We start from the raw sequence: 23,132 nt of genomic DNA, 5'->3' as shown, positions 1-23,132 counted from the left end.
ATACTGTTAACGTAGGGCTATTTGTAAAGGTCACGCGTCAATGGGAAAGAGCACTGTGTGTTGTGTATAGGAAAACGGACAGTAACTGCAGTATGCTATCCCGAACAAAATCGCCATGCGCAGCTATTGAAAAACGAGAGGATTCGCCGTACTATCACGGCAATTTTTGACACGAAGATATAGGGATGATGACGTTGTGCCCCGTTCAATTTTGTTTTATTTCGTTTTTAGAAAATATATATCATAAGCTTTAAAATGGTATATCAGTTGACTTCAAACGATATCCAGAAGCGGGATTATGGTTTGTTGAACTCGGCTCCTTCATCAAAATGATACCTTTTTTCGGTTCTACATATGTCTCTTTTTCCACATTGCTGGTAATAAATATCACACAGTCATCAGCCCCAAGTCAACGAGGTTCAGGAATGTCTTCTCATTGTTAATTGTTGGTTATACATACTTAGACAAAATACAATGTTTTGTAACCCCCACTTGAACAGGATTTAGCCAAAGCAAACAAAGACTACAGATATTTAAAGGGCAGATCTACTGCAAAAACAAGTTTATCTCCATTCGAAGAGAATAATTATTACATTACAAGTTGACACTCGTTGCAATGTTTTTATTCGTATTTCTCCTGAAAAAAGAGAAATTATGTTTGTAAATTCTGCCTTTTACACCAATTTACGGTCCTTCCCCCGCTCGAAGCAAAATTGATTTCCATGGGAGGAGACTGGTGACGTCACAGTAAATGAAGAGGCATGTTATATACACATGAGCCCTGGATATGAGCTCTTTTGACATTCAGTCATGTGTATAATATGCGACCTTGTTTCACGAGAAATCAGGAAGGTTCGAACAAAAGGCCATTGAAATTGTTTATTTGCATGATAAATACAATATTGATATACATCACGCTCAAATTCTAAAATTGCACGGTAAAATTGGTCTAAAATATTTTGTATTGTTTAGTCAAAATATTTCTCAAAAACTTGATATACATATGAATAGTAATATCACAATTTACTAATATATAAAAAAAGCGGATGATTTTATCCATATGTTTAAAAACCATTAAATTTGTAAAACTTGATAAGACCTTTTCTTCCGAGGACAGCAACAGGATACGTTCTGTGCATTTTGAGCGTTTACAGTCCTTTTTCTCAAAGCAGGCACATCTCATTTCATGACGTCAACTTTTTTCTAGGTCAAATCTGTCTCGTTCGAAGGAACTCACCGCTTAAGTTGTTTTTTGTGGAATATCAATTTGAAACGTCTATTTGCTCAATTTACCGTACATCTGAAAAGACCCCGAGGTCACACTTGCAAAGCACGTGGAATGTGTAAATATAATGGCGCGAGCTATAAACAGCCCGTTCAACAGTGTGATCATGGCGGCGAACAGATAGCTTCTGCTTTGATCACTCTTGGGACTGAGAAGGGTTTTGAATGTCTTACGCGCATAGCCAATCGAATCATGAAGTCAGCGTGTTTATAGTGGGCGCAAATGTACGGTACAGAAGCTCGGTACTTGAATTGGACTTTAATTGTACAGGTAGCTTCTGTTTTGATAACTCTTGGTACTGAGAAGAGTTTTGAATGTCCTGTTTGCATCCAACGCATCATGAAGAGGATGGTACTTCCGGTAATGCAGTACACAATTTATCCTCGTGTGTTTATAGTGCAAATATCTTGCGCCAATATCCTTTGATTGAGAAGGATGTCATTATGGTACATACCAGGCACGGCTAGTGTTTACAGTGTCGGACAAGTTTCCGGACAATTTCTGACCGGAAAAGATTTATACGCCAATGTACATCTGCTCCAACATTAAACACGCTGTATAACAGTCGCGGGGTCGTTTAGAACGTTCCAATGGGTCAAATAGGGTCCAACGTACGCTAGGAGTGAACACGATTACTTTTCTTACACGTAAAAATACGACCTGAATTCAGAAAGAAAACCTTGTTTGTCGTATAACCTATTGTATGCCTACACAATTACTATCTTCTTCTACTTGCTTTAAAGAGAACAAGTATGGACACACAAAAGACGATTTATTTGTTACTATGGTTTCATTTAATATAACTATTATATATTATTACCTCATACCTGATCAAGACATAAGAAAATATTCTAAAGGCCATTAATATATGCGCTAAAGTTACCTTTGGAATATTTCACATGCATGACAGTTGTCTGAATGCGTTCTCGGCCTAGGCCTAGAATATTGGATAGTGATTTAAATCGTGAAACCGTAGACCAATCTGTCATAAAATTGATACCCATCACATCAATTCAAAGCTATACCCGTTTTTGAAATATTGGTTACCCGCGACTTAAAATGTATGTACTATAATATCGCACACGTTTTGGCAAATGGATTCACGTTTGAATAGGTCTCATACATCGCGTATCAAAACAACAACGACAAAACCTAATATTAGTATTAATAAAATCAATGATATAGAAAATGAACAATCAACTTTTGCCCTTTCGGTTTCGATATTTGGTCGGCAAGTCCCTGGGGGAAAGTCCCCGGGGCAAGTCCCTGGGGAAAAGTCACCGGCGGTCCGAGAAATTATATGAGCTATAATACGTTTAAGGGACCTTGGGACTATATTATGGCCTTATTTCCGTTATTGTTAACGTGATAAACTGGAGGTTTCTTTGGTGACAAGCCTAAACCCTTTCCTAACACCCCAACCCTCCCCCTTCCCCACCAATCAATGTTGGGTGCCACTAGGCGCGTGTGGCCAAAAAGGTAGCTAGGATTCAACATTGATCCGGGGGAGTGGGGGGCTTATTTACATTACCCTATCAAAACCGTCCCAACACTTCTGGCCAGCATTGTAGGTCGATAGAGGGCATAGTGATTGAAAAGTTAATGGTAGCCGCAGGCTACCGAGTCTCTGCCTAATTCAAACAGCACGCTTTTGATTTTGACTAAAATTTTGACTTAACATGCTGCTTAAAATTAATTGTATTTTTGTGCTCCCCAAATATTATAGTTGCCCCAAAACATATATTTTGGTAGAGTAAGGATCACTACATCCATATATCATGACTTAACTTTCAGAATGAGACTTTTTCATCCTGCAAATTAGGCGCGTTGCATGAACTTCGACATATCGTAAAATCAGATTATTTCTACGTAACACCTACGTTTTATACGACGTTGGTGTCCAAAATGTGAAATCGCAATGTCATTTTTTACACGCAAAGTATCACACAATTTCAATGGGCGATCTCTGCGTATGGACATCGCGTATAAATTTTGTCAATTTTTAACACATCGCTGTACCTTTATTATAATGATTTGTTACAAACAAAAGGATCATAATAATAACTAGACTTTCATTCGTATGTTCATTATCCTTGACTGTCTTTAATATATTCGGAAATGGACACATTTTGTGCATTTACAACGCTGTATCTACGTTGATTTCGCACGTGGAAAATCTTTAAAACTGGCTCAATATGTGACACCTCGCTTCGATACAGGAGAGTGGTTTTGAATAGCTCGACGTACGTCCGTTACCTACGTTTGGAAATCGCAATCTCTCTAATATTCTTTTAGGCTCCCCGACGCAAGCATCACAAATGCAGACGTGTATTAAACACAATAATGAATTCGAAAAATCCCGAAAGTAACTTATTCATTATACGCCTCTTGCAAACTGGAGGGCGTAAATGAAAAAACAACAGGTCGGCCTAGAATATTATTCAAAATCAAGAATAATATCAAAAATATTCTCCTACTCGCACATCATTATTGATCATATAATTTTCTTCATCTAAACCGTCTTTTTGTCTCATTCTTAATCTGTATGAGAATCTTCGTCGCATTACGGGTACATATACTTTGTATACCAACGCAAGGAGAAGAACAGTTCCTACAGCTACTGATACGTAAGCAATTATGTCCATTGACATAGATCTTTTCCCACTTATGGGACCATGGATTACTATACGCCCATCAAGACTGGTGGAAAGAGGGCTGAAATGCTCGATATATGATGCCACAACATCTTTCCCTGGTTCTCCTGTTGAAAAAAAAGAAAGAAAGAAGAAAAGCAATACAGTATTCAAATTTAGAGTGATACAGATTTGACAACCTGAAATTGGAGTTGAAATTAACTATTGCTATTCTTAAGTTCAGAAGAGTTGCAAGTTTCAGAAGAGTCGAAAAGGTAAAGTGAAGGCAGATTGGAATTTCGCCATTTAAGAATATAAACGAGTTACAAAAAGAAAGTTCGCACTAGTCTGAACAATCAATAAAATGTGACCAATTTTGATGCAAGTAAAATTGCTTTTAAGATACAGAGTTGAAATTTCTTAATCAAGTACAAAAAGGATGACATTGTTTTGTTGCACCATCACAAAATGCTATTTTCTACATGTAACCTTTTTATGGGACATCTGGTACAATTCATTTTCCAGTATATATTCTCTTACAATTTTCAATTTCAAATTAATGTCTAGATCATTTTAAATTAATGTACAATTTCCGATGTATAATTAATCAAATTACTATATTAGACATACCAACGACATAATCCAAAGCGTTGTTTTTAATCACCTCATACCCATCTCCGCCGCCTCTCATGAACGAAGACAAAGCAATTTTGTACACCTGGTGTGTTTTCAATGGGTAATAAGCGCCATTTATGCAACCAATGCACTGTGACTTAATGTTGATTACTCGCTGATACGGTGCACGTGTCAAGTCATACGTTACTCTTAACCCTGCGTTACAAAAGAATATATGTTTTAATCAATCAATCAATCAAATAATCAATCACGCACTCAATCAATCAAGAAAATAACTAACTAACTAACTAACTAAATTACAGAATTATTTTTACTTTTTGACAAATCGGGCATGCAGTTAGTGTGTATACAAGGTTTCAGACCTCTATCCCTTTTTTTTTTTATAAAAGAGGCACAGACTCCCAAAGATGAAATTTATTTAAAGGGGAACATTTGGGTCCAAATTTAGACCCACCTGCTCCAACTTTAAATGGCTGCCACAGAAATTCCGTAAGAGCTACAGACCTTAATCTTGCATGTTTTTAGTATTTTTACAGGTACAACATATGAGTAAAATATAAAGCAAATCTGAGGGGGTCAGATGGGGGGGCCTCCTTGATATGATATGGAGTTACCCATATGTGCCTTCCAAATAACGCAACATCTGCAATGTTATATACATGTAAGTAGGCCTACTTCAATATTTTGGGAGCAGACCCCACCTCCCAGGGAAGGAAGTGTAATTAATATTGTCATTTGTTATTAGACCCTACCGAATACTACGTCACTCGTTCTCATTTAAATAATTGTTTGCCCTATGTGGGGTACCATGTGCCAATTCGCATGATAATACAATAAACAGGTGATAGGTATGAATGCTTGTCATGGGAGTGGAATCGAACTGGAGACCTGTCCCTTTGTAACTTTAACTTAGAACCTACATTTCTGCCATTTTAATTGTTATACCGTTCCGGTTGAGATGGTTGAGATTATTCGATAGGGTCTATAGGGACTGCGTCTTTACTTAATGTAGCTGACGTACCTGATACTTGCAGGAATGCTCCCGAGTATTTATCATAGCCAGCTGCTGCATGTTCAAGCATTTCTCTGATGTACCTCCCTTCTATTTCCACAGCATCAAAGGTGTTGCGAAAAGGTAACACCTTACCCAAATCGGATAACCTTATATCGCCTGTGAACATAACAAAGAAAGAGGCCACTAACCCACTTTAGAATAGGGAAATGTCAACATCAAATTCTCAAATGCTAACCATAATCCTAAATCCTCTAAACCTTACCATTAAACCCTAAAGTTATCCTTATTATTTGTGACCTGCTACCACGAAATGAGCATGAAGATGCAATTTGATAGTTTCGAGACATTCTGGCTACTGCGTTGATGTTCTTTGCTTCCCGTTCAAGCCAGTAGCAGAGCCAGTAGTATGTATGTATGTCCTTTGTGAATGGGGGCACAGTTGGCCATTCACGAAGGACATACTTCTGGCTTGTACAGGTGCGCGGCAAACAAAGAACATCAAATCAGTCAAGCGGGTTGTCTCGAAACTACCAACTTGCGACTTTACACTCATTTTATGGTAGCAAGTCCTAATCTCTTGGGTGGTGGTCGTTATTTTGGAGGTATGCCAAGAAGCCGGTCATTATCCTGAACTTCGGGTCGATTCCATGAGCTGATGAGCGTATGGAGTAGTTGTAATTGTGATAAGAGGCTACATAAACTGCACCCAAAAAGTATCCGAACACTTAAAACAAAAGCCATATCTTAAGGGCTGGGGTATGAACGTTTGGACAGTATTTATTTTGGGACATTAGAGCACATCAGACATATCGAATTGCATTCTGAATATGAAGAATGTCATTCTGATATCAAATAATTTTGATTTTTGAAATTCGCAATTTAATACACATTTTATGGCAAATCATTAAAATTGATATTTTTGATATTTAACAGTACTTGAAGTAAACTTTATAAATCTGATGATTTATACTTAAAGTGTATGTAGGTGGGATGAAAAGCCGACGATCAATTGAAAATTTTGACCTTTCGTATTGAAGATATGGATTTTTTCCCAAAACACCAAAAAAATTGGGTCTTTTTGGGAAAAAATCCATATCTTCAATATGAAAGGTCAAAATTTTCAATTGACCGTCGGCTTTTCCTCCCTGCTACATACACTTTAAGAATATATCATTAGATTTATATAATTTACTTCGAGGACTGTTATATATCAAAATTTGAAAAATATCAAATTTTTATAATTTGTCATAAAATTTGTATTATATTGTGATTTAAAAAAATGAAAATTATTTGATATCAGAAAGACATGCTTCGTATTCAGAATGCAATTCGATAGGTCTGAGGTGCTCTCATGTCCCACAAAAATACTGTCGAAACGCAATAAACGCTCATTTTGGATCCCTTAAAGACACTAAAACTAAATTACAAACTAAAGTAGTCGATGGATAGAGACTTTTGTTCTGCGTATTTTTCGGTACGATACGACTTTATTTTCCTAACTTAGAGCAATTTGAATAAAAAAGAGAGCTTATCAAAAGTGACGACAATTTGCATTGACTTTTCCCTCGAAACACGCAGATATTGATCACAGTGGTGTGTACGTTTATCCGTTAGGCTTTATTGAACCCGTAACAAAAGGTAGCAGAAATCGCCTTGAAGGAGGAAATATCTAAATATGTCACAATTGAAACTCGACCATTTGTCATTTAAATAAGTATAGCTTAGTGGAATAAAATCGCATCGTGCCGTTTCCATCTATCGACTACTTTATTTTGCATTTTAGATTTAGTGTCTGTAAGCTATTACTTTTGTTTTCAGTGTTCGGATACTATTTGAACGCAGTATACATATCGGTGCGTTAAACTGTTCTTTTCAGTTCAGGACCCTGTTACGAAAATCTATCCTGATAAAATTTTGGGCAAGCGGACAACAATACCCATGATGACCATCAACATGAATGACGTGGCCTCTAACAGAGAAAATAACTTCATTGTGATATGTAAATTTCTCTACCTATAAACACTATTAAGCTTCTTCAGGGTCTCCTTGAAAGATCTGATCGTCAGAAATTTAACGAAACTCCTTCATTTTCAAACCTTTCCACAGATTCAAATATCAATCGATGATCTGTATTCAAGGGTGCTAATCAACAGCGCATCAACAGCGCATGAGGCGTCTATTGTCATTGATATATATTGGACTTCGTGGAACGGATTGAACATGAGGTAGTTTCGTAAAATTCTTTTATTTCAAAAACAGAGCGGTCAATTGTCAAAATTGAAGATGTATCTGATAGGTGATATATTCCTCAACCACAACGGTTATTTAGGGATGTTTGATACGGTGCGTTAAAATACCAAAAACAAATTCAATTCCCAACGATAAAGTCCTTTCAGGGACACCCTGAATATTACCTTCTTCAATGGAAGCCCGAATTGCACCTCCATTCATAAATGCCAATGAAACGTTGTTCCATTTAGTTTTATCCAATGAAGTTGTATATTTCCAGATCATAGCATCGGTAATGAGATTACCCATGGTGCATTCTGTCTGCCTGCAAATGACATCTCCTGGAGGTCCGCCTTGTAACTTGACCACAGTCCTGCCTATTACCTTATTCATTGTATTGGCAACGTGTTCTGCGTATTCGTTGATTTCTTTGAGTAAATCTGGATCTAAAGCAAAACGGACACAATTTAAAGGATGTTGTAACAATGTCTTAATTGGACAGAAGTAATTTGGAGTCGGTTTTGCCCCTTTTTTTTGTTAGGCCTACTAACCAGTGTTGGAGGACTCGAGTCCTGGACTCGGACTCGAGTTTTTTTTTTCAATGACTCGGACTCGGACTCGGACTCGGAAGCTAAAAACTCGGACTCGGACTCGGACTCGGACATTGAGGACTCGACTACAACACTGCTACTAACACAAGCTTTGGTTCAGAAATATCCACTCTTGTATTTCTATTTAAAGTTGTGATGTACCACTTTTAACCGGGCATTTTCTTCCATGCATAAAGCTAAATGTGTTTGAAAAGATTGGACCGTTTATGTGGCGGAAAATTTCTAAACATAAAATAGTAAAACTGTAAAATCAGATAAGGCGAATACACGAGAAACTTCTTGAATAATAATCCACGAGGCGGATCCACACTTAATTGTAGATTCATGCAGAAAAGTGGTGATTCGTAAAAGATAATCTAAGTTTATTGCATAGACTGCCGTCACAGCAATGGTTTAAGGCCGAATAGCCCATTGTAAGGGCATTTGTCTAGTAAGTTCAAGGTCTCCGGTTCGGTTCCTCGGTCAGGGGCATAAGTGAATCTAAGCATGTTACGTGCATTATATTATCTTGTCGTACATGTATCCCGGGGGGCACTCCAACTTTGGAGGTGACGTGTATGTAGGGCTGTTAAGACCCCCTTTTTCAGCGTCGCTGTCACCCAAAGACCCCATATTTTTTAACCAACAAATGCTCTGTCACCCAAAGACCAACTATTTTTCCATTTGATCTGCCACCCAAAGACCACAAGTTCACAGTTATCGCTGATTTTGTTACTTATTTTGGAGGAAAAAAAAACAAAGAAATTTGAAGCCATTTAGAACTAGAAATTCGATTTTCGAGGTTTCTGTGGCGCTGTTTCGGCTCTCACCCAAAGATTCCATTTAAAAAAGGTCATGTTCTCACCCAATGACCCCATATTTTTTACTATTTGCTCTCACCGAATGCCAAAAATCATGCTCTCACCCATTGACCCTATATTTTTTACATTTTGCTCTCACCGAATGCCCCTTAGTGCGAAAGTGCTCCCCCCGACATGTATATAGTGACTACATAGTGACCTATGAGCATTTTTGAAGTAAATTTTCAGAAATCTACGACATATTAAATTATTAAATGACGTGTGTCATACTCACTTCTTATAACGGTATAAGTTAACATGGTTAATATGTTGTGTATTTCGAAAAACATAAGACTTCTACGACATATTGGCTTATAACCCGGACTTACACCGTTAAGAACTTATAAGAAATAAGTAAATACGACATAGGGCCTATGTACTTATTATGTTATAGATTTCTGAAAATTTACTTCTAAAATGCTCATAGGTCACTATGACATGACAACGACGATGTATTTAAAATCAGTGTGTCCTGTCTTCATTTTATTAATCTGCGTACCTTGTTTAATTTTTCCATCAAGCCGAATTGGATTGCCATCCCATTCCTGTAATTTTCCTTCATCATCAAAGGCAACGTTCAATCGACCAATGTACCTGCCATCAATGTATCCGTGGACGAGAAGAACTTTGTCGTCAGGATTGTGTTTGGGTGATATTTTCATTGGATAAGGCTCCGTCCTGTAGATGGCCTCTTTGTCCACAGCTTTATGGGAGCAGTCTTTCAAAATGTTAGAAGTAAAACCATTATAAATATAAATATGTGACGTGTCATGTCAAAAACAGACACTTTTGGGCAGGTTATCAATTTTGAGGTTTTTACATTCCTAAGATATTGAGCTCGTAAGTTATGGTATTATAAAATTGGAAATTGAGATATCGGCCTTTAAAAATATTATTGACAATGTTGAGAGTAGGAATTACCATGGAAAATGTCTCAAAAATACAATATACCAGTTATATTCCGGTCTAAAACTATCAGACAATATTTTAAACATTAATAACATATCACAAATTCGCATCAAACCCAAATTGTCAAAAAAATCACCCCGGGCAGAGTTTAGGCTATTTCTCCATTTACGATCCTGCCCAAAAGTGTCTGCTTTCGATTTACCACGTCACATATAATCAATTTGAAGACCTGAGCGCAAGAAGTACCGTAGGTCCACTTGTACCCGCAACATGTATACACTAAAGTTGCGTATATTTTCGTATAGTTTGGTCACGTTTTATACATGTGCAGGGGCCAAAACAAATCTTTCACAACCTTTCATGATGTTTTCACCCTGGAACATGTATTAAACATGATAAAAGCCTAAGAAACTATACGACTCTTTAGTGTATACATGTTGAGGGGCCACGTGGACTTACGGTCTTCTTGCGCTCAGTTCTTCATTTACTGAACAGACGAGTGAACTGCTCTTAGTCATTCAATATAAAGAATAAATTGGGCAACTTTGCCATTTTGTCTCTGGAGCCTCCAGACTTCATCTGGCAATTGACCCGCTGCTGGATCGTTCCGTTTTTACTCATGTATAGGGCTGGGCCATTAAGACAATACCCGAGCCGTCTATCTCGTGACCAGTCCAGCGGACAAGTTGCCTGATGAAGTCTGGAGGTTCCAGACGCACCGTAGCAAAATTGCAATAAGTTGCATTAAGGGGGTACTACACCCTTGCCCAATTTTGTGCCTATTGTTGCATTTTTCTCAAAAATTATAGCGCATTGGGGACAAGTAAGATATGTATATTATAGGGGCAGGGACTACACCTACTGTACTGGAAATTTTATTTCAGCACAGACAACAGTTGTGGAGTTACAGTCAAAAATGAGGGAAACCCAATATTTGATCAATAAATCGATAACTACTTGCTTTGAGTTGCTGAATTTTCAGTACAGTAGTTGTAGTCCTTGCCCCTATAATATACATATCTTACTTGTCAGCAATGTGCTATAATTTATGAGAAAAATGCAAAAATAGGCACAAAATTGGCCATGGGTGTAGTACCTCCTTAAGTAAATGTTTATTTACATGTTATTTGATGTTACTGATGGTGAGGCTTGTGCTATACAAAATGACTTACTGGGTGAAGCATGAACTAAAAGAATGTCCAAGGCGGAAGCTGGCCTAAGCTTTTCGGTGTTATGATGAACTCCCGGATGAACTGATGCATGGTGAAAACTCAAACGCATGAATGTTGAAACAATGGAAAACCTTTTGATGCAAAGTGAAACTCGTTTTACTGAGTGAAGCTTGACCTTGTGAGCAAATCACGAAAGCAAGGTAAAGCTTGATCTCCTTACGCAAGCAAGTAGGGACTACTTCACGTTCTTATACGGATAACATCGTCAACAATTCCTTTACCATCTTAATTAATATCAAAGTTTTGTTATTAAGGATGACTACTGCAAAGAAAATGCCATTCTTAAAATAAGTCTTTTGTACTTTATGGTAACTAATTATGTTTATATCTTGAAAGATTGGTCATGAATTATTACTGGTTTTACCGTTGCATTGAAATAGAAGTGCGCCTCCAAGTACAATGACATCAACTCCTGGGACATTACGAGCGATTTCTAAGGCTTCGTTTTGGTCTTGTACAAGTCCATAGGAGTGCCCAATCACGATGATCTTATTTATACCAATCGATGTCAACGCGTCTACTTCTTGTTGTACTGATGTGATGACGTCTTCAAAGCGGGCATTACCTGCAAATAGGAAATATGTACCGTAAAATTGGGGTAACTTTGGGCACTTTTCAGAGTTTTTAAACCACTGCTTCCAAACAAAACCAATTATATTTCTAATCATCTCTTTTTTATGACATTCTACACCTTGAAGTTGAAAAAGATGTTTTAATAATTTTGTAAGGGTACCCTAGGGGTTACAAACAGCCTGACCAATGTTACCCCGCATTTGGGGCAACTTTGGTCAGAATATTACATTCCATGAAGAAAAAAATATATAAAAAATTGATCTTCGCTGTATATGGGCAAATTGTTGTTTTTTGTGACATTTGACCCCCTTGCAAAATTAATCAAGCACACATCCTTGCTCACAAATATCATAAAAGTGTATCGCATGGGCTCAACAAACAACACTAACCAACTAGTGCAATATTGTTAGCTCTCTGCACCGTATAACCAACGATTCCAATGCGTTCATCACCAACAATCTTCACAATACTCTTGTTGAATAACCCTTGAAGAACTGGTTCTTCGGAGACATCGAGGTTAGCGCTGACTGCGTTAAAGTTGACGTCTTCTAGGAAGGATGCGAGGCCATCTGGACCAAGAGCAAATTCAAGGTTACCAAAAGTCTGTAACGAAAGATGAAAGTAGAATTTCGAATTCTGTAAAAATGCAGAATAATTCTTTACTACAATAGACCCTATCGAATAAACTCAACCGTAACGGTATAACAATTGAAATGGCAGACATGTTGGTTCTAAGTTCTCTTAGTGACAGAGGAACAGGTCTCCAGTTCGATTCCACAACCATTCATACCTATGACCTGTTTTATTGTATTACCATGCGAATTGTCCCGTGGTACATTACAGAGGGCAGAATTTTATTTAAATGAGGACGAGTGACGTACATAGTATTCAATAGGGTCTATTACTAACATGACGGTTACAGAAGACGAAATGTGATCTGTTAATATCATTGGCACCCTAATGCCCCTGTCATATTTTCATCGGGCAAGCGACATGTCGCATCAGCCAATCACAAGCCTTGTTTGTGTCAAGTTGCCTGCAACACGCGTGCGTCATGCCACTCAAGATAGTATGAAACCAGTATTGCAGCAGCTTGGATCATTGTCCTGATCTTTCCGGTGTCTCCTAAATCTCCACTTTACACAATACGGAATAAATTGCACGGTTTCGGGGACGCTTTACAGATCAGGGAGAATCCTGGTTACTGCATCAACCTCTCTAAATTAATGACAATACACTTGTTGTTCAATGGCATGTTAGACTTGACCTAGAATGATAATTTTATGCAATTCAAACGGTGTAAGATCACATTATGCTAGCTTCATGCATCTGCAACCTAATCGCAAGCTAACACCTACTTGTCACGAGCTTGCACACGTTTACATTACATTATATTATTCATGCCTGTTACGTTACACAGTTTTCATGCTACTGTGAAATGACTGAGAAAAGCCTACCATTGCATCATATCCTAGTTTGTTCATAAAATGCGAGGTTGCTTTGCCTTTGTAGACATTAAACCACTCTCCAACAAACTGGTCGCCTCCGTCCAGCAATAGAACATTCAGGTCTGCGCCATCATGACCTTGCTCATTTCGGACTTCCTCAATGACCGATCCACGACGAGCCACTCCCCCGAGACACTCATCATTCCTTTCTTCCTGCTCACTGCAGGTTTCACCGGCCGAGTTGAATTGCTCGAATGATGCAGTGACGTCACTGGTATGTAGTATGGTAAGATGGAAATTGTTTGAATTGTAGCTTAGACATGACGTCATATAGAGCGATGCCACGTAAATAAACCAATAAATAATTAATGCCATGTCTGGAAAAATAAAAATAACATACTTATAACATTCAGATGATGATGATCTACTGTCAACTGTCTGATGAATAAAAATTACTAATCTTAAAATGAGACCCGAGCTAGCAAAACATTTTCCAGAAATGGTTGATCCCCTGGTTTAATATGTTTGTTTTTATATGCTCTTCCATAATTCGTCAAATCTCAAATTGGCCAACAATGTCACTTACGATACACTACACTCTTTTACATTCTTGATCCTCGGTTACCACACTAAGAGATTTTAATACCCTCATTCACATCCATGATCTTCAACTACCATACAAAGAGATTTTAATACCCTCCGTCACATCCTTGATCTTCAACTACCATACTAAGAGATTTTAATACCCTCATCAAGGATGTGAATGCATTCACATCCTTATTATACTAAGAGATTTTAATACCCTCATTCACATCCTTGATCTTCAACTACCATACTAAGAGATTTTAATACCCTCATTCACATCCTTGATCTTCAACTACCATACTAAGAGATTTTAATACCCTCACGCACATCCTTGATCTTCAACTACCATACTAAGAGATTATAAAACCCCCATTCACATCCTTGATCTTCAACTACCATACTAAGTGATTTTAATACCCTCACGCACATCCTTGATCTTCAACTACCATACTAAGAGATTTTAATACCCTCATTCACATCCTTGATCTTCAACTACCATACTAAGAGATTTTAATACCCTCATTCACATCCTTGATCTTCAACTACCATACTAAGAGATTTTAATACCCTCATTCACATCCTTGATCTTCAACTACCATACTTAAGAGATTTTAATACCCTCATTCACATCCTTGATCTTCAGCTATCACACTATAGAGATTATAATACACTCATTCACATCCTTGATCTTCAGCTATCACACTATAAAGCGTTTATAATACCCTCATTCACATCCTAGATTTTAATACCCTCATTCACATCCTTGATCTTCAACTACCATACTAAGAGATTTTAATACCCTCATTCACATCCTTGATCTTCAACTACCATACTAAGAGATTTTAATACCCTCACGCACATCCTTGATCTTCAACTACCATACTAAGAGATTTTAATACCCTCATTCACATCCTTGATCTTCAACTACCATACTAAGAGATTTTAATACCCTCATTCACATCCTTGATCTTCAACTACCATACTAAGAGATTTTAATACCCTCATTCACATCCTTGATCTTCAGCTAACACACTATAGAGATTATAAAACACTCGTTCACATCCTTGATCTTCAGCTATCACAGTAAGAGTTTATAATACCTTCATTCACATCCTTGATCCTCAGCTACCACACTATAGAGATTATAATACCTTCATTCACATCCTTGATCTTCAGTTACCACACTATAGAGATTATAATACACTCATTCACAACCTTGATCTCCAGCTATCACACTATAGAGATTATAATACACTCATTCACATTCTTCATCTTCAGCTACAGCACTATAAAGATTTTGATACATTCATTCACATACTTGATCTTCAGTTACCACACTAAAACATTATAATACCATCATTGACATCCTTGATCTTCAACTATATACCACACTATAAGATAGTATAATACCCTCATTCATACCCTTGATCCTCAGCTATCACAATATTTATATATATTATAGCACACTCATTCACAATGCCCTCATTCACATCCTTGATCCTCAGCTACCACAGTAAGAGATATACCCTCATTCACATCCTTGATTGTCAGTTTCCACACTATAGAAAGCTATAGAGATTATGATACACTCATTCATATCCTTGATTCTCAGCTACCACAGTAAGAGATTATAATAACATCATTGACATCCTTGATCTTCAACTTTATACTACACTACAAAAGAGTATAATACCCTCATTCATACCCTTGATCCTCTGCTATCACAATAAGATATTATAACACTCTCATTCACATACTTGATCTTAAGCTACTACACTATAGAGATTTTAATACCCTCATTCACACCCTTGATCCTCAGCTACAGTATTGAGGTTATAATACAGTCATTCACATACTTGATCTTAAGCTACTACACTATAGAGATTTTAATACCCTCATTCACACCCTTGATCCTAGCTACCTCACTGTCTAAGAGATTATAATACACCCATTCACATCCTTGACCTTGATCCTCAGCTACCACACTATAGAGATTATAATACACTCATTCACATCCTTGATCCTCAGCTTCAGTATTAAGAGTTTATGAAACACTCATTCACATCCTTGGTCTTCAAAATTATAATACCATCATTGACATCCTTGATCTTCAACTATATACCCTTCTATAAGAGAGTCTCATACCCTCGTTGATATCCTTGATCAATCATCAGCTATCACAATAAGAACACACTTATTCACATACTTGATCTTACCTACCACACTATCGAGATTTTAATACCCTCGTTCACATCCTCAGCTACCACAGTAAGAGATTATATATAATACACACATTCACATCCTTGATTCTCCGCTACCACAGTAGGAGATTATAATACCCTCGCTCACATCCTTGATTTTCAGCTACCACACTTTAGAAATCATAGTACCCTCATTCACATCTTTGATTTTTAACTACCACATTGTAGAGATTATAATACAGTCATTCACATCCTTGACCCTCAGCTACGACACTAAGAGATCATAATACCCTCATTCACATCCTTGATCCTCAGGTCCCATACTATAGAGATTATAATACAGTCATTCACATCCTTGATCTTCAGTTACCACACTATAGAGATTATAATACCCTTCTTTACATCCTTGATCGTCAGCTACCATACTAAGAGTTTATAATACCCTCATTCACATCTTTGATCCTCAACTAGCACCCTATAGAGATTATAATATAGTCATTCACATCCTTGATTTTCTGCTACCAGAATATAGAGATTATAATATACACTCATTCATATCCTTGATCCTCAGCTACACACACTAGAGTTTATAATACCCTCATTCACATCCTTGATCTTCAGCTACCATACTAAGAGATTATAATACCCTCATTCACATCCTTGATCCCTAACTACCACACTTAAGAGATTATAATATAGTCATTCACATCCTTGATCTTCAGCTAACAGACTATAGAGATTATTATACACTCGTTCACATCCTTGATCCTCGGATACCACAATAAAAGATTACAATAATCTCATTCACTTCTTGATCCTGAACTATATAGAGATCATAATACACTCATTCACATCCTTGATCCTCAGCTACAACATTTTAATGCTATAATTAGTGGATTAATGTTGAATGTGAATGAGTGTATTAAAAGTTCTTAAAATACACTCATTCGCATCCTTGGTCTTCAGTTACCACACTAAAACATTATAATACCATAATTATACCATCTTCAGCTATCACACTATATAGAGATTATAATACCCTCATTCACATATTTCATCTTCAGCTACCATACTAAGAGATTGCAATACCCTCATTCACATCCTTGATAATTTAGCTCATTTTAACAGGTGGTGTACTTAGCCTGAGTCAATCGGCCTATCTCGAACAAAATTGCCATGCCGGTGGCTGTTGAAGAACTACTGTCTGTTCAATTAGCGTAGATTCTTGAATTTTTAAGATATTAGAAAAAATAAAAACGTGTGGCCAAAGTCATCAAAGAAAAGTGTCAGCACAGCCTTAGACCTAACGTGATTTATACTTTTCAAATTCCCAAGTTCAATTTAAAACCCCATTTCTTTTCAATTTTGCCTCATTTTGGGCAGTTACTTGGGTCCACCGAAAGGGTTCGCGACCTTTTTACAAATCGAGTGGGACTGCCCATTCTCAACTTAGGGCATAGACCCTATCCAATTTAGCAAAACAATCTGTCCACTGCACCAATCTGTCTTGCCATTTCAATTGTTATACCGTTCCGGTTATTGGATATATAGGTGATGATGGTCCACCGGTTTTGTTACACGAAATTATATGGCGCGAGTACGTTTTATGTATAACATCATTCTGAGCATTATTTTTTCCTAAACAAGGACATTAAAATTATGGATTTCGTTCTCATTTCAACTGGTTTACAATGTAAATTGAGTTTTGTTTAATACCACCATTCCTTCCCAAGAATATCAGCATTAGCTTGACATTTTCAGATACAGTAACTTTACAAGAAATGTTTTCTGTAACCTGATTGTTTTAAATAATATTTTCTTGTATAAAAGTTCTTTTGTTTCACAGTTTTTCAGTTTGTATTCAACAAACAAAACGAAATAACAAATTGAAAATAAATGTGTAGTTTTATAATAGGCCTATTATGCCTACACCTTCTCAGACCCATTCTCAGACCCATTAGAACAATAAATAAATAAATAAATAAATAAATAAATAAATAAATAAATAAATAAATAAATAAATAAATAAATAAATAAATAAATAAATAAATAAATAAATACACAAGGAATGTATTTATATAAGCTGGGCCTATTATAGAAAACCTTAGTTCCCATAAATAATAACGTAATGTTTCGACAGTAGGGTTTCAACACAAATTAGGCATACTGGCAAATTAGTGCCGTACTATTACGCTGACTTTCGTATTCGGCGAGGAGGACGATTTCGACCTCCTGGTTTGTTTACAAACAGAGAGGTAGACAAAAACCGTTCCGCGTGTCCAAACACTCAAGTATCAGAAGGATGGTCCACAATAGCGTGATTCACGTAACCTGAATAGGGATTAAAAAGCTGTCACGTAGAACCATGTGCTTCTATTGTCCAATTTGCCATCAAGATTTCATATGGAAACAGTTCAGACCCAGTACAAGATCATGTCAGAAATTAATATTTTGTTCTGGGTCTGATTATTCGGACTACTGGCAAATATTTTGCTGGACAATACTTCCTGATGCGGATGGTCGAATAAATACCATCTCTGCGCATTGTGACATTCGTCCCCATTGCTCTAAATGGATTTATTCCAAAAAAATTATGGTACCCGACGTTCTACGGCTTTTCGCCAGCCCATAGGGCTGGTACCTAATTCTGAGATGGGATTTGTGTACACTAAAGATTAGCTAAGATTATAGCCTTCTTCTATTGGTATGAATTCTTTTTTTTACTTCTTGTGGTGGAAATGTTTTTGATGTCTGCTAATTCGATTTGCAAGGAAAAGAAATGTTTTGCCGTTTCAACGAAAGAAAACGATTGAGTAATGCCAAAGTTATGTTTGAATTAATTATGACTTAAAAAGTTATCATAGGTTAGGCCTACACATATAAACATAAACTTGTTCAGCAATCAGCATATCAAAAAAATGACATGGTTAACAATTAGTAATTAGTGGGGAATGATCACTGGAACAAGGTCATATCAGTGGACTACTGAGCACAGCATGATGTTTGGTTGCCTGTGAGTGCATAATTGATATGTTGATAACAGATCTAATAATGTTGTAGAATCAAAATCTTTATTATATGGACCACATTGAAGTCAAAGTAATTATCTATCCTATCCTGTATCGTTTTATGGATAAAATTGACTCAAAATGTTATTGATGATATTATTGCTATCTTTAACATCAGTTTTGTCTTTTCAACGGAAAAAATCCGATGGAAAATAAAGTTTTTAGGGACTAGCTATAATATTGAACAATATATCCCATATTTTGACATGCACTTATAGAAAATAAATAAATTATTGTCTTACTTTATAAATTATAAATACTGTAAAATGACACATAACTAAAGTGAGGCCACTTTCTATCTTTTTTATTTGATTCATAAAATTACATTCAACAAAATGATTGAAGACTGAGAAAACACATAGTGCAGACTATTACAGAATGGAGTAGGTAAGATGCCATGTCCATAGCTTTGCAGGAGTTTCGGACTAACAATCAACACATTCAAAAAATACAGTTTAAAAGTGAAGATTGTAGTGAATGATCAGTCCTTTATCATGTGCTTTCCACTATCTACTTTATAGTAAACTATACATTGCGAAATAATATAAAATCATTTTAAAATAAAATGTGCATGTAAGTTGAGTTTACATAGCGAATTAACTAACAACTGCAGTGCATTTTTTGATTTTAATAATAAGCATGGGTAAAAAGCAGTAAAGACAAAAATACAGAACAATTTGGAGTAATAATTAAAGAGTTGACAGGAGTTATAGGAGTTAATGTTTTTTGCTGTTTCAGTGTGCATGTTCTCACCATTGATGGTTTGGTGAACTGTCATGTAACATGGATGTAAGCGTGATCCTAAAAATGCCTTTCACGGTGACCCAAACTATTTACAAGACCTCTTCTGCATTGAGGCTGGCCTTCCCTTTTAAAGGGAATTTTTATTATAAAAAATATCGCGGGAAAAGACCAAAATTGAAAAGAAATGGGGTTTAAATTGAACTTTAGAATTTGAAAAGTATAAATCACGTTAGGTCTAAGGCTATGCTAACACTTTTCTTTGATGACTTTGACCACAATTTTTTATTTTTTCAAATATCTTAAAAATTCAAGAATCTAAGCTAATTGAACAGACAGTAGTGGATTCGCCCTACGTTCTGGTATGAGGGTGCTTGAACATGCATAGTTTTTTCGAGTAATGAAGACCTTGATATTGTATGATGTATTTAGAGGTCTATTACTGGTTGGCAGGCTATAGGCTCCTAAACTAGAGCAAATATGACCTTTTTAAAATCGTTATTCTAACATCTCAATGTAGATAACTAAGTGAAAACATCAAAACTATTAAGCTTACATACCTGAAGTACATGAACAGCTAAGAGATTTACACGTTGCTAGGCCCCATGTTATGATGTGAACCACGGAGATCCAGTCACAACGTCACGGTACTGTGTGTTAGTGAGGTGACCTCGCTCAATTTTTTTCTTCACAGACGAGCGCATCCAACCATGATCCAAACAATTATCTGTGTATCGATTGCAAGCTTGACGGTTCGAGCCAAGGAGGTTGTTTAAACATGGAGGTGAAAATAGATATCGTAACGCAAATAAACTGAGCTCAAAAAGAAACTTATAATTTTTTACAACGCGTGAATCACAAGGTCATATCTTAAAATACTGTCAATCAAAATGAACCAAAATTACACACAGGATTACTTTAATACTCTACTCAAAACACATGTCAGTAACCAAGCAGTTGTCCAACTGACACAACAGCAAAATGCACTGTCATGGGACAGCTTCCTGGTCTTCCTCCACTTTCACAGCCCAACATTTGGCACCCAGCACAAAAAATCTGTGAGAATGCACACAAGATCCTTGCACAGATGATAAAACGGTGCTGCTTTCTGCTTTTTATACACTTTTTTCATGAAACAGGGCTGGGCTGTGAATGTGTTCCAGAAAGCTGTTCCATATCAGTGCATTTTGCTGTTGTGTCAGTTGGATAACTGCGTGGTTACTGACATGTGTTAAGAGTAGAGTATTGAAGTAAACCTGTGTGTAATTTTGGAAGAATTTGATAGACAGGATTTCAAGATATGACCTTGTGAAAAATTATAAGTTTCTTTTTGAGCTCAGTTTAGATTACCTAACGAATTTTTCCTTTGATGCCGATGCAGCACAAAGCAGGTTGCTCAAAGGGTATATTCCATTTTTTGTACCCTTTTAATTGTGAATGTTTCTTCTAAAGGGGTATAAAACATGGCCCATAGGAATTTCTTTTTTATTTTAACAATCGGTCGTTTCAAATTGCGACTTTCAGGATTGTCCAGAGGTATGTGTGTCTAAATTGCACTTAATTTGTTGACCCAATGTGTTTCTCCTGGACGCTCAAGAATCTGTAAAAAGGGGGAAGGGGGTTGAGGGTGGCGGAGCGACAGTTATTCGCCGGTAAATACTCTTTATTACTACTGACTCGTACGCCCACTAGCTACGGACATAATCCCATGGTTCATTCTCATAATAAGAAGGGTGTGAAGGGTATATTTTCGTCGCACACCAACATCGCCCGGCTAATAATTATTTGGTACAGCAGAGATACTAATATCAATACCAGGGATCGATACACGTGAATGTGCTATGCACGATTTGATATTCAGACGATAAATCTTTGGATACCGGGGTAGAAAATGATGAAATTTATTCTAAAGAAGCCATATTTTTACCTTGCACTTGAATATATGTGTTGACCGGATATGGTAGTCGTTAGCTTGCGTCTTGAGAAAGAACCGTGCGTCTTGAACTCAAAAACTGACAAAAATTCTGATTTTATATGTGCCGAACTATAGCGCAGCGTAGGACACTCGTGGAGGCAGTCTAAAAGCGGATGACCTCATGGCGCATATCATGCTCACTCACACACAGTGAGGTCAGTCACCGGGTTATTGTCAATAGCCTTAGTCGGATGTCCCTCAGCCCATTATGCATCTCAAAACTATTAAACTGGTCGGAACAAAATGGCCATGCGGGGCTGTGGATTCAACCTACCATGGCGATTTCTGCCATGAAGATATCGGGGCGATGACACTGTGCGATAGCTTCACATTCTAGGCTAGAGACAATTGCATTCAAAATCTAGTCGGATTCGCTGAAACATGACACCGTGTAAAGCAATGGAAGTTCAGAAGTAAACACAGCCGATCACGACAGGCGATTGCATCAAAAAAGTTTTAGACTGTCCAAAATAGGCAAATCTTGCTCAAAAGATACAGTTGACTCATCGAAATAACTTTCATCCAAATTTCAACATTAACAATATCAATAACCTCCGGTGAAAAAACTTGCACCGCTGTCCGACCGAAAAACGAATGCAAAACACTCTAGCATCGAAAGCGTAACTATCATGTGCAAATTCGAAGCTAGAGTTCTCGAGTAACTTCAGGTATGTAAGCTTAATAGTTTTGATATTTTTACTTATCATCTACATTGAGATGTTAGAATAACCATTTTAAAAAGGTCATATTTGGTCCTGTGTCACAACCTGGGCTACATTTGTGTGACATAGTAAAAAAAAAATGAAATGTTTCAAACATTTTACCTACACGTCTCATTTGAAGTGGTTCATCCTCCTGAGCATTTTGACACCTTTTTTATGGAAAGACAATTACTCAACCATGGAATAAGTTATGGTCACAAATTTGGTGTCATTTTGACAGGAAAGAACAATGTTTGTATTGATATGAAACAATATGGAAATAGATTAAAAATATTTCTGACATAAAGCCGTTTTGGAAAGTTTTCAAACTTTTTTGAAGAGTTGATTATCAGTAGCCGTGTTCAGACGGGCTTAGAGGTAGATTCGTGTTAAGCTAACACGAAGCTACCTCTGAGGTAGCTTCGTGTTAGCGCCCGTGTGGACAAGTATC

General features: G+C 36.9%; 1 protein-coding gene across 1 annotated transcript; it reads right to left on the bottom strand.

The window, feature by feature from the left end:
• Positions 1–5,522: 5,522 nt before the first annotated feature.
• On the bottom strand, positions 5,523–20,643 carry LOC140164131 (5'-nucleotidase-like). Its single transcript, XM_072187374.1, has 7 exons — positions 20,566–20,643; positions 13,420–13,787; positions 12,352–12,565; positions 11,754–11,954; positions 9,748–9,966; positions 7,984–8,244; positions 5,523–5,725 (listed from the first exon to the last, which is right to left on the bottom strand). The coding sequence occupies exons 2-7, from the start codon at positions 13,783–13,785 to the stop codon at positions 5,523–5,525; spliced, it is 1,464 nt and encodes a 487-aa protein (XP_072043475.1). The 5' UTR covers positions 13,786–13,787; positions 20,566–20,643.
• Between the last annotated feature and the right edge of the window lie 2,489 nt (positions 20,644–23,132).

This window comes from Amphiura filiformis, chromosome 11 (assembly GCF_039555335.1).
Source record: "Amphiura filiformis chromosome 11, Afil_fr2py, whole genome shotgun sequence".
Lineage (NCBI taxonomy): Eukaryota > Metazoa > Echinodermata > Ophiuroidea > Amphilepidida > Amphiuridae > Amphiura > Amphiura filiformis.
This window is presented reverse-complemented; position numbering and strand designations above follow the sequence as displayed.

What these genes read in the sequence shown, in the direction of transcription:
- LOC140164131 (XM_072187374.1), bottom strand. Translation starts at nt 13,785, where the DNA reads ATGGCATTAATTATTTATTGGTTTATTTACGTGGCATCGCTCTATATG. An exon ending in TAACAATATTGCACTAGTTG is followed by an intron (nt 11,955 to 12,351) that starts GTTAGTGTTGTT and finishes TCCTATTTGCAG; the next exon opens with GTAATGCCCGCTTTGAAGAC. An exon ending in TGATGGAAAAATTAAACAAG is followed by an intron (nt 8,245 to 9,747) that starts GTACGCAGATTA and finishes GTTTTGCTTTAG; the next exon opens with ATCCAGATTTACTCAAAGAA.